Source organism: Cariama cristata, unplaced genomic scaffold, assembly GCF_000690535.1.
Source record: "Cariama cristata isolate BGI_N322 unplaced genomic scaffold, ASM69053v1 scaffold34112, whole genome shotgun sequence".
Classification (NCBI taxonomy): domain Eukaryota; kingdom Metazoa; phylum Chordata; class Aves; order Cariamiformes; family Cariamidae; genus Cariama; species Cariama cristata.
Window position 1 is genome coordinate 533 of NW_009603854.1, and position 15,715 is coordinate 16,247.

Genomic DNA, 15,715 nt, shown 5'->3' on the forward strand with positions numbered 1-15,715 from the left:
CTTTTTGCCGTGGATTCAAAGCAGCCCTAAGCGAACTACGCTGACTGTTGCCTGTACCCACACCGGGCAACGTGTCCCAGCTGCTCCTCCACGGCTCTTTGTGCTGAAACATCGCCCTCCTCCCGAGCACACCCTGAAGAGGCAGGTCCAGGGTCAGACCTCAAGGTGATGGCCACCGGTTGGACCGACAGGGACCGTGGGGCGGCACAGCTCGGCAGGGACCAAGAGCGAGGGCCTCAGCTTCAGCGCAGCTCCTGGGGGAAGCAGGGAGCCCCTGCCGAGGCTCCTGCCAGGGTTTGCACCAAGTGAGCTCCATTCACACAGCCCCAAGGTCAGACAGCTGCTTATCAGCCCTGGCCCCCAGCCAAGGCGGCCTGGGCCCCAGAGCGCCGGGGGGTGCGCTCAGGGCCCCCCTCTACTGCGGTCTGTTCTCTTTTGTGCTTGGTAGTGGGGACTCGTCATGAAATGCCAGCTGTCACTCACAGGCCACCATATAACGCTGCATCTCTGGTCTGGGTTCCCAGGTGACTGCAGGATCCCGGGCTTTTGCTTTGGGCCGCTCTTGGCACACATCCCTATGACTGGGAACTGGAATAGTTCCTGGCTGCAGCGAGCTCTGGGGACTCGCCTGATTATCTTGCATCTTCGGGGACCTGCAGTTTTTGCAGTGTGTTGCAGCACTGATAGCAGGAGCCATGACAAGTGTCCCGAGAGAGATCAGAGCAGCCGGTAAACGGCTGACGGGACGAGCGGAGGCACGTGATCCATGTTTACTCTTGAGTAAATTGACGGTTACAGTCCATGCAGACTCCTCACCCACCCCCTGGGCATGGCAAGCCATGGTGGCTTGAAGAAGAGGAATTTCTCTTCGAGGTGACCTCTAGGGCAGTGCCACAGAGGCATCTCTCTGCTGCCGCTTTGGACGCTTGCTCCGGCTGGCACCTGCAATCCTCTGGCTGGACCTGGGGATTTCCTCTCAAGTAGGGAGTTTGCTTCAGGGCCCTGCCCTTTTCAGACAAGTGCACGTCAGGCCTTTCCCTTCCTCGATGAGTGAGTTTTAAGGAAACCGAGTGAGTTGAACTTTCTTGTTGGCTCGGAGGTACACACTGTGCCTGGACACATTCTGCAGAGGCAGCTGAACTTGGATCCAGTGTCAGGAGCTCCCAAGGGGCTAGATGGGCTCAAGGGACCCCTTTTGAGATGTGTGACAAGTGATCTCCTATGAGGTCAGAAGATTGCTGTTTAACAGCAACAGCGATGAGTAATGGCAAAGGCCACAAAACCACACCTCCTGCTTACATCTTCCCACTCCTGGTACCAAACTCCTTCCCCTGGCCAGGGAGCTGGCACTTGGCTCCCAGCTTTTCCCCTGCCCCTTTCACAGTTCCTGGCCTGGCTGGATCACTCTCCGTGAGTGCTGAGCTCTCATTTCCCCGGTCTGGTCTGGCTGTCTGTGTCCCCAGCTGAGTTTCATCCAGAACAAAGGTGGCTTCCAGAGGTGACAGATGCGACGGGAACCCAAAGGGAGCCAGGCTGCCAGCCCTCGAAGGCAGGAAGGCTGAGAACAACTGATAACTTCACAACCACGTGCTCCTGAGCAGGCTTCCGCTCTGATGCCAGTGGTGCAAGGGACAAGGAGAGGGAGCTGGAGCTTCTGGTCATAAATAGGAGACGCTGACTTAACATCATGTCTGAACTTGGAGAAAAGCAGGCCAGGCCTAGAAACCTAACACCAGCTGGTGGACAAGACAGAGGAGATGGGGAGGTGGTGCTGTAAGTTAACAAGAGCTTAGATTAAAACTGGGATAACAAATTAATTACTTCTGGGTGGAAGTGCATCAGCAGATACACAACCGACGAGCTGGGTCTGAGGAACATGCTGACCTTACTCAAAATCCCTGAAGAGCAGCTGAAGAGCTGCTGTGTAACTGTGACCATAGAAAACTGCAACCCAGCGGCTCTGCAAGACTGAAAAAAAACAGTTTTGTTCAACTGCAACAGCCCCCCAAACCACCCAACAACAAAAACCCCCCAAAAAAGGGAACTGCAGAGGAGTGACTAAGCTTGTCAACAGGGCAGAGAATGAAATCCTCCTGGGCAGCCCTGCAGTTGGGAACTTACTGCCCTGTTCAACCCCATCACCCCGCATGGGTGGAGAACATGCACCCAGGAGAGGAAGGAGGGGAGAGTGAGGTGGGTGCCACTGCCGCCCCCGGGCTGGCCAGACGCTTCACTCTGGGGTGTCTGTGGCTGCAGAGGGAGGACAAGGACCAGAGGTATGGGGCAGTCCCACAGCTGGGTCTGCTTCTCCTTTGTTGCAGGAAAAGGAATCAGGAACATATTAAAAAAAAAAAGTGACATTGGCATATTTTAGGACATTACTTGCATGCAGCTAGGTGCTCACTGATGTGGACTGTCATCAGCAACTGGACACCCTCCTGCCCATCCCCGCGGACAGAGGCTCTGAGCTCAACAGGAGCTGCTGTAAATACCAGTGCAAGAGTGGAGATGCACACTGGTCTTCCGTGTCATTTCTCGCCCAGGAGAAGCACAATTTGCTCTCCAGTGCGGGTGCAGCAAAATGGCCCGTACCTCGAGCCCACCCCTTGTTGCAGTGCTTGAAGGCATCCCTCATGAAAACAGCAGGTTACACAGCAAATGCGCTGCCATGCACAACATCCTACACGTGCTCCAGTGCAGCCCAGCATGCTGCATACCATTGCATGCTTCTACAGCAACGCTGCCATCTTCTCCTCCCTTCTTCCTACACTCCCCTCATACATAGCCTCCTCCTGCTCATCTATTCCCATGCTCAAGATGGACAAATTCAACTCAACTGATGTACACTCATCTGCTTTGAATATCAAAAGCAGCTCCTGGGAGGCTTTGCCACTCGCTGCAGGGGCTAGGCAGGGTGAGGGATTCTGCCTCTGCTCTGCCACAGCATTCGGAAACCACTACAAGCAGCGGATGAGTATCACTTGCTGGGAAACAAAAATAAGTATTAAAGCACTTGCAAATGCTCAGCGAATCCTATCACAGCTGTATGAAAAAGGGTATTTCTGATTCGGGCTGGGCCAAAAACCCGGAGTGAGGAATACAGACACCAGGATACAGGGAGCTTAGAAAACTGCCTTTATTCTATTAGTTGTTGGAAAAATGAAAATACAGAAAGAGTTTAGTTGGCTGCAGAACAGCAAGAAGTTCACAGGTTAGGAGTCTGATCACTACATGGTAACCAAACTTACAGAAAAAGTTTCTATTTTTCTTTTTTTTTTTTTAAGTTTTGGAACTGGGTCCAGCAATGAACTTAAGGCAACTGAACAGTTCAGAAGCTTTGAGTGTGAGCAGGCTGTCTTTTCTCATCCCTACGGCACGTCATGGAAAAAACTCCTCCTAGGTGTGCAGACCACTCAAATCATTCAAATGGGTCAGACTCTTACAAATGAACAGGGGAAGAGGATCAGCTGCTTTCCATCGGACTTTATTTTCAAATACAGTTTCTTAAAAAACCCAGAACACCTTAACGCAGAGGTTACAAGTAACAGTATTAGGAAATCCAATTATACAAAAAATACTACATCTAAGCTGGGGTAAATAGATTTATTTTTGGTAACATACATTTAAACTGGCACTAATTACACAGTAACTAAAAGGTAACTAACATGAAACCACAGAACCCTCACTTTTCCTTTGCTGAATGGGACTTGGTCATTTCAGAGAGATCACATTTTCAAACTAATGTTTTACAACTGAGCCATGAAAATCAGATCTTCCTAAATGTGATAGCACTGAAGCTACGCTTGATTCCACATACAGCCTTGTAACTGTTGTACTCAATTAGAATAGGACGTTAGTTATAAAGTAGTTACAGACCAATCCTCTGTGTTGACAGCTTTTTCTCTTTCTAGAGAGAAGAAAGAAGATAGAGAATTGTCTTCAATTAGCGCCTGGCATATCCTGTGAGTGCAGAAAAGGTTTGTTAGAGGAATGTTGAGGTTAACCTTGGGTGCACAGATGAATTTGATGCAGATTGTTATAAAAATCATGGTTGGCTTCTAAATACTGGTAGCAAGATGACTCGATTTTTAAATCTCTTATGTAAATTATAGATAATGAAAAAGGCCAGTAATCATACACTAAGATTAATAAACAGCACTTCAAAATTACTCAAGTGCAGGGTGCTGCTTTGGCCATCTTCCTCTGGCCACACTTTATAAGAGAAGGCACCCGGACTTTTTCTTGCCACGCCGGGCTTGCAAAGCAGCTCTAGTGGCCATTTCAAAAACCTCCCTCACACCGTCTTTGGTCTTTGCCGAACACTCCATATACCCAAATGCACCAATGCGGTTTGCCATATCTCTTCCTTCTTCGGGTTTGACAGGCTCCTGTAACAGCACAAAAGCAACAGGTCAGAACAATCCAAAGCCACGCCGACGCGCACCAGTCTTCTCTTTCCCACCCTGCTTCCCAACAAAGGCAAAGGAATTTCTGGATTAAATGCACACAATTAATTGGTTAGTTGATTATTAATTGCTCCCCTGAGAGTGATCCTTTAAATAATAAAGATTTCAAATAAAATTTTCTTATTTTCTCAAGATGCAGATGCACCTCAGCCTGGATTACACAGATGGGGTGTATATTTGCATACTGCACCAATGCTTGAGGGCACAATCTATTTTCTAACACCTCTGAGCTTGAAGGCTGCAAGACCCTTTGAAACTTGAGCAAATGATTGCTTATGTCTGAGGAAACATTTATGCAACTCTTTGCCACAATTGTAACAAAAGCCTATGAACAAATCCCCAAATTAACGCTTCAGTCTGTCTAAAAACAAGTATTATGCAACAGGAGCAAAAATTCCAGGACTGAGCAGAATATCTGCAGTCCCATACCCAAGCTGGGTTTTTCAGACTCAATCTGAAAATGAAACCTAGTGACAGGCTCAGGAATGAGCTACAGCACCTGCGGTTCATCACCTCAAAACACCTACCAATAAAACTGTTTCCTTTCACATCCTGAACATACAAAACAAAGAACAAATCGAGTGTGCATGCACTTGATGTGTTCATGTCTCCTAACTAATTCCTTTCTACCTCAGGGATCCAGATCTCCAGCACAGAGAGCAGCTGACTGTTAGTAACCCAATATAGCCATTTTCATTGCTGAGAATGCCTTTTCCTAAAAATTAGATTTCCAAATATGAAAAAAGAAACACTCAGTTAAAGGTAACGTATACTTTCTAGGTTCTGTCATGGATAAGTGTTCATTATGCAGCCCATAGACAGCTGGCAGCAAGCTGCCATGCCTATTTAATACTCTGGCACAACCACGACACGCTTTCTTCATTTATTGTAACACCATCAGAAAGGAACCCGCCTGCTTCATTTTGGCCAGCTCCCGTCTTGTGTGCTCGTCATTCCTCAGGTCCTTCTTGTTTCCTACCAAGATGATAGGCACGTTGGGGCAGAAATGCTTCACCTCCGGGGTCCACTTCTCTGGGATGTTTTCTGAAAAAAATAAATAGAAGTATGATTGTACTAAAACCCACTTCTGGGGAGAGTTTTATTTTAAAGCTTTCACCTGCTGCCTGAGTGGTTTGAGCTTGCTAATCCACACGGATGCCATTTTTTTCTACTCTTAATCTGGGAAACAAACAGACTTGTTCTGGTATTACCAAAAAAAAGACAAGCCTGTCTACAGTAATTTTAAGGCTGAAGGACACCTAACCTCTTGGCTTCTCTACATCTCTCAGTAGCTACTTGACAAGGGTTAGCATAAGGTACTTCAAAGAACAGCATGCAGAATTCTGAAGTAGAAAGTTATGGAATACTTTGCTTCAAGAGAAACATTTTATTTATCTCCAGAAGCTAAAGATGGGCAACAACCCTGAAGCATTAAGTTTTTACATCACTTCTTCCTTTTATAAAGCAACATCAAACAACCACTCTGAACTCTCCCATTAACTGTAGCAGGAATATTGTTCTGTACACTAATTACAGATGCACAGAAACAAAGACCGTGTAAGTCATTTGCAGATTTGCCCTTTCTCCTTATCTGTGGCAAAGGAATCTGTGCTCATATACAAGAAACTTCTTCCTCCTAATGTGACTTCCCTAAGTGACTTTTTTTTTTAAAATGGAACTGCAAACGGAAGACTTGAGGGCTTTTGAAAGCAAAACCTTGATAAATTCTATATAGCGGGAAGTGCTGAACAGCCCAAAACATTAGGCTTTGCTTTCAGAAGCTCTCAGACATCTGAGATTCACTAGTGGATGTACCTGCAGGCTACATAACCCCTTATCTTCACAAAATTCCATTCAGCTTCTGAAGAGACATTCACTATTATGGCATTGTTTTTTTGCTTGAAAGAACAACTTAAATAAGCATTTTGAAGCCAGTTTTTTTGCACAACAGCCAAAACAGCAATTCTGCAGCTGCACCTGGAGTTCTCAGGGGGTGCTGGCCTCTAGATGCTGCACACCTGAAGAGCCGCCTGGCAGTTCACTGCTCCCAGGGACACAGGACTGGCAAGCAGGAAGGGAGGAGAGGGATGAAAAAATAGCTAAGATCAGACTTGACTTAATTAAACCCCTCTCTCCATGCCTGCAGGGTTCAGTAACCCGTCTTGTTACCAGGGCAGTCAGTCTGTTAGCTCTCCAGCTGCCAGGGGAGTTGCACGTGCAGTAGAAGCAAGCACAGCTCAAACCTTGTACGTAGCTGTGAACAGCCACGCCAGGCATGACCACAGCACCGCTGCCAACTAAACCTCAAATTGTTTTGGAGGGGGACAAAGACAATGAAAGATGTCTCTAAACAGAGGATCACGTGGAAGTTACGAAGAGAGAGACAAGGATTTCCGTGCTAGCAAGCTGGCATTGATTTTTCTAAAAAGACACTTTCACACCTAACTGCCTATTCAACAGCTGCTGCCCTTCAGAGGCAAGGCAAGAAATGAGACTGAGCAGCTATCAAACATTACACCAGTCAGAGTGTAATGCCACTGTAACATCTTAAGGAATATTTTGTTTGCTCATTTATTCAAACCTTCTGTGAATTGTGGCGGGAATGGTATTTTTCAACCATTGTGGTAGCTGCATTCAGGACTAATCCTTCCATTAACTGCACTTCTGTGCTTCCTGGATCCTTTTTGTCTCATTCTTGTTTCTTCCCAAGACACAACTCTGGGAGGCAGGGTTCATCCGTAAGATATATGAGAGATATAGTAAAAAAGTCTCTCTAAGGACAGCTTGCAGTGATTGTGATCACCCTCGCAGTAGAAAACTCCAAAGGATTCAGTGGTTTAATATATTTAAGAGAAAACTGGTATCCCATTTATGAGCATCAGTCAAAATAATTTGACATCTGCCATTAATAGACAAAGCAGAGGGGTTTCTCATTTTTCCTGGCTAGGAGCTGCCCAATGCATGGACATAATTTTGACCAGTTACAAACAAATACCAGTCAGTCACTGTACAGAAAGCTCTTGTCAGAGTACAGCTGCTCACACACATAAACACACACACACTCTTACAGAATCGATGTGCCTAAAGATCTACCTTAACATTATCTGCAGTCTAATAAGAAACCTCACAAATAGCCACTAGTGAGAAGTAGATAAATGAACTTTTACAGAAATTCACTTGTTTAATAAAGTGCTACCGTGATATATTTATTTAGGAGACTACACTGGATGGATGGAGTAATTACCATGTTAAAGGGACAGAAATCAAAGTTCCAGAGATGTTGAGTCTTAGAAATAAGAGATATCTCCTGCTCCTTACCCTCTTCAAAAATGTCTTGTAAGATCAAATACATCAATACCTATGCATCAGATTTAAAAATCAATCAGTGAAGATTTCAGTCTTGGACTCCACACAGAAGAGGTGCCTAACACACAGATTTTTGAAACTTTTGGTTTTGGAGCTCAGAAATCATAAATCAGGCAACTCTTTTCTTCTCTGTTCTCCATCACAAGCAGATGTCAGTCACTGGAAAGCAGACCAGGAGAGTATACATCTCCAGCCTCTGATCATTTCCACCAGTGAGAGAGCCACCTCCCTTTCAGTGCAAGCCCCCCTCCAGTGTGGTTCTAGCTCACATTTTTTACCCGCCAAGCAGACAGCAAAATACCCCAGGCTATTTGGGATTAATAACTCAGAGTGTTTCAAGCTGATCTCTCTTGAATAAAATGAGGGAGTGAGGGTGGTGGAAGGGATGAAAAAGCTAGTGAAAACTATCTTTCCCATTTACATAGAAAGGCAGTTACTCCATCTTCCTGGATAGTGTGGTCTCAAATGTATAAGAATCTGCAATTTTCAAGGAGAAATTAAAAAAAAAAAAAAAGGTAAAATAAAAATCAAACCTTAGGCAGGCCATGCCACTCAGTGGACACCTTATGTACTCACAGGGCTGCCAGACACAGCAGAGTGCAGCCAGAGCCTTCCGTCTTGCCTGGGGTCACCAAGGCAGCACCTCCCAAGGGACAAGCACACCAGCACAGCGCCTTGGCTCACCAGACAGCATTGCCAGGTCAGGGGTGCTGATCTAGGAAGGGAGCTGCCTCCCTGCTACGTGTTGCTCAAATTATGCAGCAGAGCCCTGCGTAAACACAGCGTGCTGCTGAGGCTTACAAAATGCCACTCCGCCTCGAAGAATACAGGTTCCTTTAAGATCTTAATGTCTGAAAACTATACATTCAAACCAGTATGAATTTTGAAACTAGAAATCCTCTCAATCATTACAGCACATGAAAATATATTTTATGATTTCCAAGGGGAATACAGCAACAGAGAGACGTACTTCTGATTCAGTTAGTGATCTACTTACCTAAACTATCAGGACTATCAATTGAAAAACACATAAGTATAACATCAGTATCTGGATAAGAAAGCGGTCTAAGTCGATCATAGTCTTCTTGTCCTGCTGTATCCCACAAAGCCAACTCAACCTGCAGAAGAAAGATCAAGGCAGTTAGCCAGATCACCAGGGAAGTTCTGATTCAGCAGCTAGTAACCCAAGAGAAGTGGATAAAATATTTTAGTTAAGACCACTCAAGAGGAGGGGACCACAAGACAAACCGCTTTGACAGGAGAGCTATTAGAAAATTTATGTTCCATAGCTCCAAAATGCAATGTATTGCATCTTATAAGACTCTTCTTTATACCTACAACCAGTGCCAATTCTCTGAAAGGACATAAAAGCTACCAGCAGAAAAGCAAGGTAGAAGAATCGAAGGGAATCGGCTCCAAAGGCCTGGGAATTTCTCTGATAAGCATTCCAGAAATACCAGTTTTCAGTGAAAGTGGACTCTCTAAGTATATGCTCTTAGGCTTATGCACATTTTCAGTTCATTTACAGCAGGAACTTGTAGTGACTAAGAAATGTCAAGATTGCACTTACTTGTGCACAAATTCATTAAAACTCCATCACAGCAGAAATTTACATTTGTAAATTAAGCTGATTTGTGTGTAAAACTTCTTGTTACTAAGAACTGGGTAAAGTATCTAATGTTCTCAATATTTCTACTTATGGTGGAGCTAGGGGAGAACATCCCAACAGGATGGTTTAAAACTGTAGAAGGAATAGCCAGTGTTTAAACTAGGAAATTTAAAAACTAGAACCTTGCAACACAGTGGGTTCCTTCTTGTTTAAGCTCTTACGTTCAAAACTTACAGAGGAAAAAATTCCAGAGTAGCTCAGATAAAGACAGATGGGCAGAACTGGAACCCAAATGCGAGCTTGAACACGCAATGCAAGTTTCTGGTTAAATTGTGAAGATACAAAGCCTTAGTTGCATGCATATACAAGAAAAGTCTTTTGAGAGGAGTATTTCTGACAAATACAGAGTCACCTCTGCATTTGCAAATGTGAATTTTGTGGCAAATGTTCATAGTTTTCACAGAGATGTCTATTGAGGGTTCCCTCACAGGACACTGAAATCAGCTCCTTTGCTCTACCTAAAAAAACTGCATCTCGTACCATCGCAGTTTTGTCTTCACATGGCTTCTGAACGTTTCTGGTAAGACTTTTCTAGGAAGACAGATGTATGCGGCTCTCAAACAGAACAGTCTTAAGCACTTCTATTCTACAAACTTTTGTAATCAAGTTTTCAGAAGACACAAGTGCTTAGAGGAAAGTACGTCAGCTAGTTACGAAAAATTCAGCTGACATTTCCACAACAGAAAATGCACTGCTCAAGCTGCTCATGCAATTTTTATTTAGATACTGGCTGCATACAGCTGATAGGGCACGACTCTCTGTTCAACCCATTTAGAGATGCAGAGATTCAGGCAGAAGGGAATGAGGAAGCTTGACTAGGTGATAAGAGAGAGAAATTGGTATCATACATATTTTAAACAATAGTCTTTAGAGTCTAAGGTATAATATAGAAACTGCAGAAGCTGTCACCTGGGGGGAAAACATGTTCTAATATTAGTCTAAAAGTAAAATTTTTTTTTACCCATTCATATCACGGGAGAGAAAAGCTCTTTTTAGACTCAAATAGCAGGAACTATCATGACTAAAATCACAAATAATCCATGCCTGTAACAGAAGCAAATCAAATTTAACATAAAGCCCAAAACTACCTTAAAAAGTTTCTGCTCAAATCAGGATCGAAAGTGAGCAGTTTCATCAATCTGTCACTGCATCTGAACTAGAACTGACTGAAAGATGTTCTGGCTGTTCCTGAACCCAGACCAGAGCAAAGGCCCATGTCACAGCAAGGGGCGAGACAGGGAAGCTCAGCACCGTCAGCATCAAAAACGTGCTTGACGTAAGGACCCATGGCACTGAGGTCAGTTCTGTGTGGTTACAGTAACAAAACTCACACATGCCATGGCTGCCTAAAAAGGGTTTGAAAATATTTGAGCTTTCAAGGTGCAAAGTTTCTCAGTTGTGTGCTTCTGGAGTATCCTGGAAAGTGACAATTTTACACATCACACACTACCCTGCATGACATAAATGCAAAAGGCAACTTATCTGGCATTCAGAGAGCAGCCTTCTGAAAACTGCCTCTTGGAGCAGGTGTCTGGCACGTCTGTTTGCTTGGCAAACAAAAAAGGACTCAGAGGTCACACAGATTGAAAACTGATTTTCAAAATATTTAAAACTAAAATGAAATACTTTAATGATTAGTTTACTGAAGTACAAACTAAAAATGAAGCTCAGTGAGCTGTGGGTATGCTTGGCTGCTAAGAACTATGTTCCTTCAGACAAGGAGGACAGATGATGCTGATGTACACTACAAAAATCAAATCCCTTTGAAGCGTGTCAGTCATCTCTTCCGCATGTTGCCAGCAGTGGGTATGAAAAATGACTCTCTCCAGGAAGTAGTCCTTTTTAATCACAATACCAGGTCCCCATCAAAACAGGGGCTCCACTATGCAATTCCAAAGGCTAGTAGCCCAGTGTCCTCAGCATGTAGGGACATCTTTGAATTGCTCCATCCTCTCCCACCTACTGCAACATACTACTTGGAACAACTGTATGTTTTTTAGAATCTCAACTTGCATAAGGTTAGAAATAGGTTGTTAAACTGACATTGGATATGAGCAGGTTCTAGCAAGGCCAGTATTTTTTCCACAGGAACATGCTTAATATTTCAAAATATATTTACAACATAAGCACTAAGCATGAGCACTAACCACTTATTAAAGAAGTGTAGAGATCTCCATGCTATTCTGAATAAAAGCAAATTCATTTTGAATGTTACAGAAGTGCACACATACCTGCTTTCCATCCACTTCGATATCTGCTACATAATTTTCAAAGACGGTGGGAACATACACTTCAGGGAACTGGTCTTTGCTAAATACAATCAGCAGACAGGTCTTTCCACAGGCACCATCACCCACTATAACCAGCTTTTTTCGAATGGCTGCCATAGCTGAAAAACAAAATGACAACTTATTAATTCTTCCGCTGCAGCTTTTAACTGAGATGCTAATAATTAACAACCATTAAGTTTCCAATTAATAAGAACTTTTACATTGGGTCTACATGGCCGTTAAAGACACAGACAGGTATTTGCAATCACACAAGTTCAAATTCCCATCCTTTTGAGAAAAACATTCCCTAGGACTCGACAACGCACTGGTAAGCCACTGGGTGCAAAAACAATAGAAAGGAGAGGAGACCAGCCTGGTTTAGCATTTCTTTACCTATTCTAAAGGTTGAGATAGGAATATCCAGAGAGAGCAAGTGAGCAAGCAGCACTGTCCTAGAGCACCTTCTAAAAAGTGTCTTTTAGGTAATCAAGTAAGAGATGCTTCAATTGAAGGCAGCAACATCTTCTTGTCACACTGAGTTGTCTTAACTACAAAGTGCCAGAAGCTGTGTAGAAGTCAGCGGGACTGAGGAGCACTCTGCTGCCACGTCAGAGCACCAACAGAAGGATCTCAAGGAAACCAGCCTGTTCCTCAAATTACAACCACCACACTGCAAAGGATTTTGAAGTACACATCCCACTCCTCAATCCACTTTCCTGGACATCAGGTTATTTTGCCTATCAGCTTACATTAAGTAAAGGCGGGGGACACAGAGAGAGACACCACTGTGGTGCTCCACACAGATCTCTGCTGTTCAGTGTGCTGATACTGGCAATGCAGATACAAGTGCGAACAGTGAGCTGACAGTTTGTTAATGATATGAAGTTATTCCAGATAGTTCACTGTAAATGTATATCTAATAATGCACACAAGGAGAAAAACTGTCCAAACTTCAAATGTAAGACATGGGGCTCTAAGCTGATGATTCTACTTCATGAGCAAGATCAAGCTCCTGGAAACACAAGCTTCGTAGCAGTCAAAAAGAACGAAGTGAAATAGCAGGAACTGCGAGGAAGAGCACAGAACAATACGAACACCATACAAATCTGTAGCTTGCTCACATGCAACTTTGGCCTCAAAAAGACGTCAAGAAAGCTTGAATGAATAGGTTTAGCAAAAGCCTAGAGTCAGGGTGGGACCGAAAGAGATGATTTGTGTTGGATTTGGCAAATTTCTACAAAGTCACAAGTGCCCCAAATAGTATGGATAGGGACTGATTGTTCATCATTGCTTCTCACAAACGAATGTGAGGGAGACGATACAAAGATAGTAGAAAAGGGTTCAAGCCCACCAGAAGGCAACGGGCCATGGGAACTCCAACAAGAGGACGTTGTGGACACAAGAAATTTATACAGGTCTAAAGGAGACTGGGCAAGTACATGGAAGAAGCTTCCTGTGCAAGTTAAAGAATGCAGAAACTGCATCTGCCTTTGAAAATCCCCATAGTAAAAGTACTTTAAGGTTAAGTACTTTGGGAAGCATTGTATACGTGCCTGCTCTCTTCTTTACTTTCCCTCCACATTTATTTGTGCTCACTGCAGGAACAAGCCAGAGATTTAGGGAGGGACCTAGCTACAAGGGACTGGAATGAGGACAGACCCATAACTACTTTCTTCATAACATGAAGGCACTCCAGGGGAAGCTGCTTAGTCATCCTGTGAAGCTTCCTGGAAATGGAGCAAACAGCAACACCACCATAATACCTACCATTGCACGACCAAAATACCACAGAGGAAGCACCCTTGTGAGTTAACTTTTGCCATGACAACCCCAGTACAAAGCTCTGTGAGGAAGACTAGGGCTGCTGGCAAGGGGAGAAGGGCTTGAAGAAGCACAGAAGAGAATTAAAAGACATAGCAAAAACATTTTCTCCTTTCTGCCTCTTCTCTTGCTTTAGGAAATCAAGTAAAAAGGTAAAATCAACCATCTAAAAGCAACCTTTAGTACTATCAGGTGGTAAAGACAAAGTGGATATTACAGAGACTATGTACATCTGCTCCCGGTGCAAACAGAGAAGAACCATTTCAGCCCATCAAGGAGCAAGGACTCAAGGCATTGTAGAGCACAGCTTTGTCAGACACAACTGCTCAAGTAATCCAAACCTATCTCTAAAATGAGCTTCTTTCACCTTATGAATATATAGGTACATAAATTCAAGTTATTTACCTTAGGGATTTGGTGTTATTTTTACACTTGTGGAAGGTTTAAAATGATCCAAGCTTTAAAAAGGTTTTCTTTCAGTGGTTTTAGATGGTTTTGAATACTTTCTAGCAATGGTAATATTTGACTTTTACAGAACTGGAAATCATCTGTCCTCTGTACCAAGTCAAGATCAACTACTTAAAGCTGACTAGGTAGAACTTGTGTCTAATCTGCTCTTAAAAACTGTAATGCCAAGTCCTAGAAAACCTCTGAAGCTATCTGCTCCTGTGCTCCACTATATTTACTATAAGAAAATTTCCCCCAACATGTATCCTCAACCTTCTCTGATGTAATGTAAGCCCACTACTGTTTATCTTGTTTGTCCTGGACATAGGAGAATAGATTATTCCCTTTCCCTAGGGCAGTTGAGAATACATGCCTTCATTTAGTCTTCTCTTCGGGCAAAAGAATTGCAGTTTATTACAGCCTTCTCTGTAAATCGTATTCCCTAGACTTTCCTGTTGCTCCCTTCTGGGCACAGTCCAATTGACATAGATTTACCAAAGCATGGAGCCCAAAAGCTGAATCCAGTATTTCACCTAGGGCTTTACTAACCTTAGCTAGAGCTGAAGGATTATTTTATTGATCTTCCAAGATATACTGTTGCTTAAACACCACACTGGAAGTGCACGTCTTTTCCCACCACTGTCCCTCCTCCCCAGAAGACAACACTGTTGATACATTCAGCTTTTAATTCATGGTAACTCCCAGATCTTTTTCATTAGGACTGCTACATAGTAAGTTGCTCTCTATTCACACAGCTGAATGTTCTACTGTCATGCTTTTATTTATCCTTCCTCTGACCGATGTTTTATTCTACCTCCAAGTTCTAGTTCTGTCCTCCAGCTTAATCATAGCCTTTCTCAAATGCAAGTTTAATAATCATGATTCCCAGATAATTACCGAGGTCACTGATGAAACCACACTGGAGACAAAGTAGGTGGATGACGGAGTGGGATAACTTGTCCTTCCTCAGTATTCTCCCTCCTCCTCCCTTCTGTGCTAGCAGCTGGGGCCCTGGCCCTTGATCACTTGTGTTACCTGCAATAGCACCTAGAGTAGGTGACCTTTTTGGCATTACCTATGGATAACTGTCTTCTTCTGTGGATTACCAGATCAACTCTTCCTTTATCTTCCTCTAAATACTTCCGTCACTCTAGGTCTTTGTGTTGTTGGATTTTTTTTTTTTGGTTGGTTGGGGTTTTTTTGTGGCTTTTTTTTTTTTAAAAAAGTGTTCCTTGCCAGTCAGTTGAATCCCATTTTATGCTTTGGCCTTCTACATACTTATGCCTAAGGTCTACAAGAAAACTGCAATTCTGGGGAAAAAAAAAAAAAAAAAATCCACCATTTCATGTAGTGCTTTTTATAAACTCTTCCCTAAAAAAAAAAAAAGCTTGTAAATTTTATATATATATACACACACAATTACTTCAGTTTTATTTGATCTCCATATCTCTTTCCTGAGAAAAGTCTATCATGAAATTCTCCCTTCCTGAATCTTTCCTGAGATTTGTTGACGTTATTTGGACCCAACGTGGAAGCCCACTCTGTCAGTCAAGATGCCCTTCAGCAGTATATGCTCAACCACTTCTTTCCCACTGCTTAGGAGTGGGAAACCACTTCTGTCCCCTGCTCACAGTCTTTTAGGTGCAGGATGGTCACCAGGACATCTCAGACCTGCT

General features: G+C 43.5%; 1 protein-coding gene across 1 annotated transcript in view; it reads right to left on the bottom strand.

The window, feature by feature from the left end:
- Positions 1-3,112: 3,112 nt before the first annotated feature.
- Positions 3,113-15,715, bottom strand: part of RHOA (ras homolog family member A) — a 19,817-nt gene continuing 7,214 nt past the window's right edge. Inside the window, exons 2-5 of the mRNA XM_009695364.1 lie at positions 11,733-11,890; positions 8,830-8,950; positions 5,380-5,510; positions 3,113-4,388 (exon numbers count right to left, since the gene is read on the bottom strand). Coding sequence (XP_009693666.1) covers positions 4,215-4,388; positions 5,380-5,510; positions 8,830-8,950; positions 11,733-11,888 — 582 coding nt within the window. The 5' untranslated portion in view covers positions 11,889-11,890 and the 3' untranslated portion in view covers positions 3,113-4,214. The remainder of the gene's footprint in view (positions 4,389-5,379; positions 5,511-8,829; positions 8,951-11,732; positions 11,891-15,715) is intronic.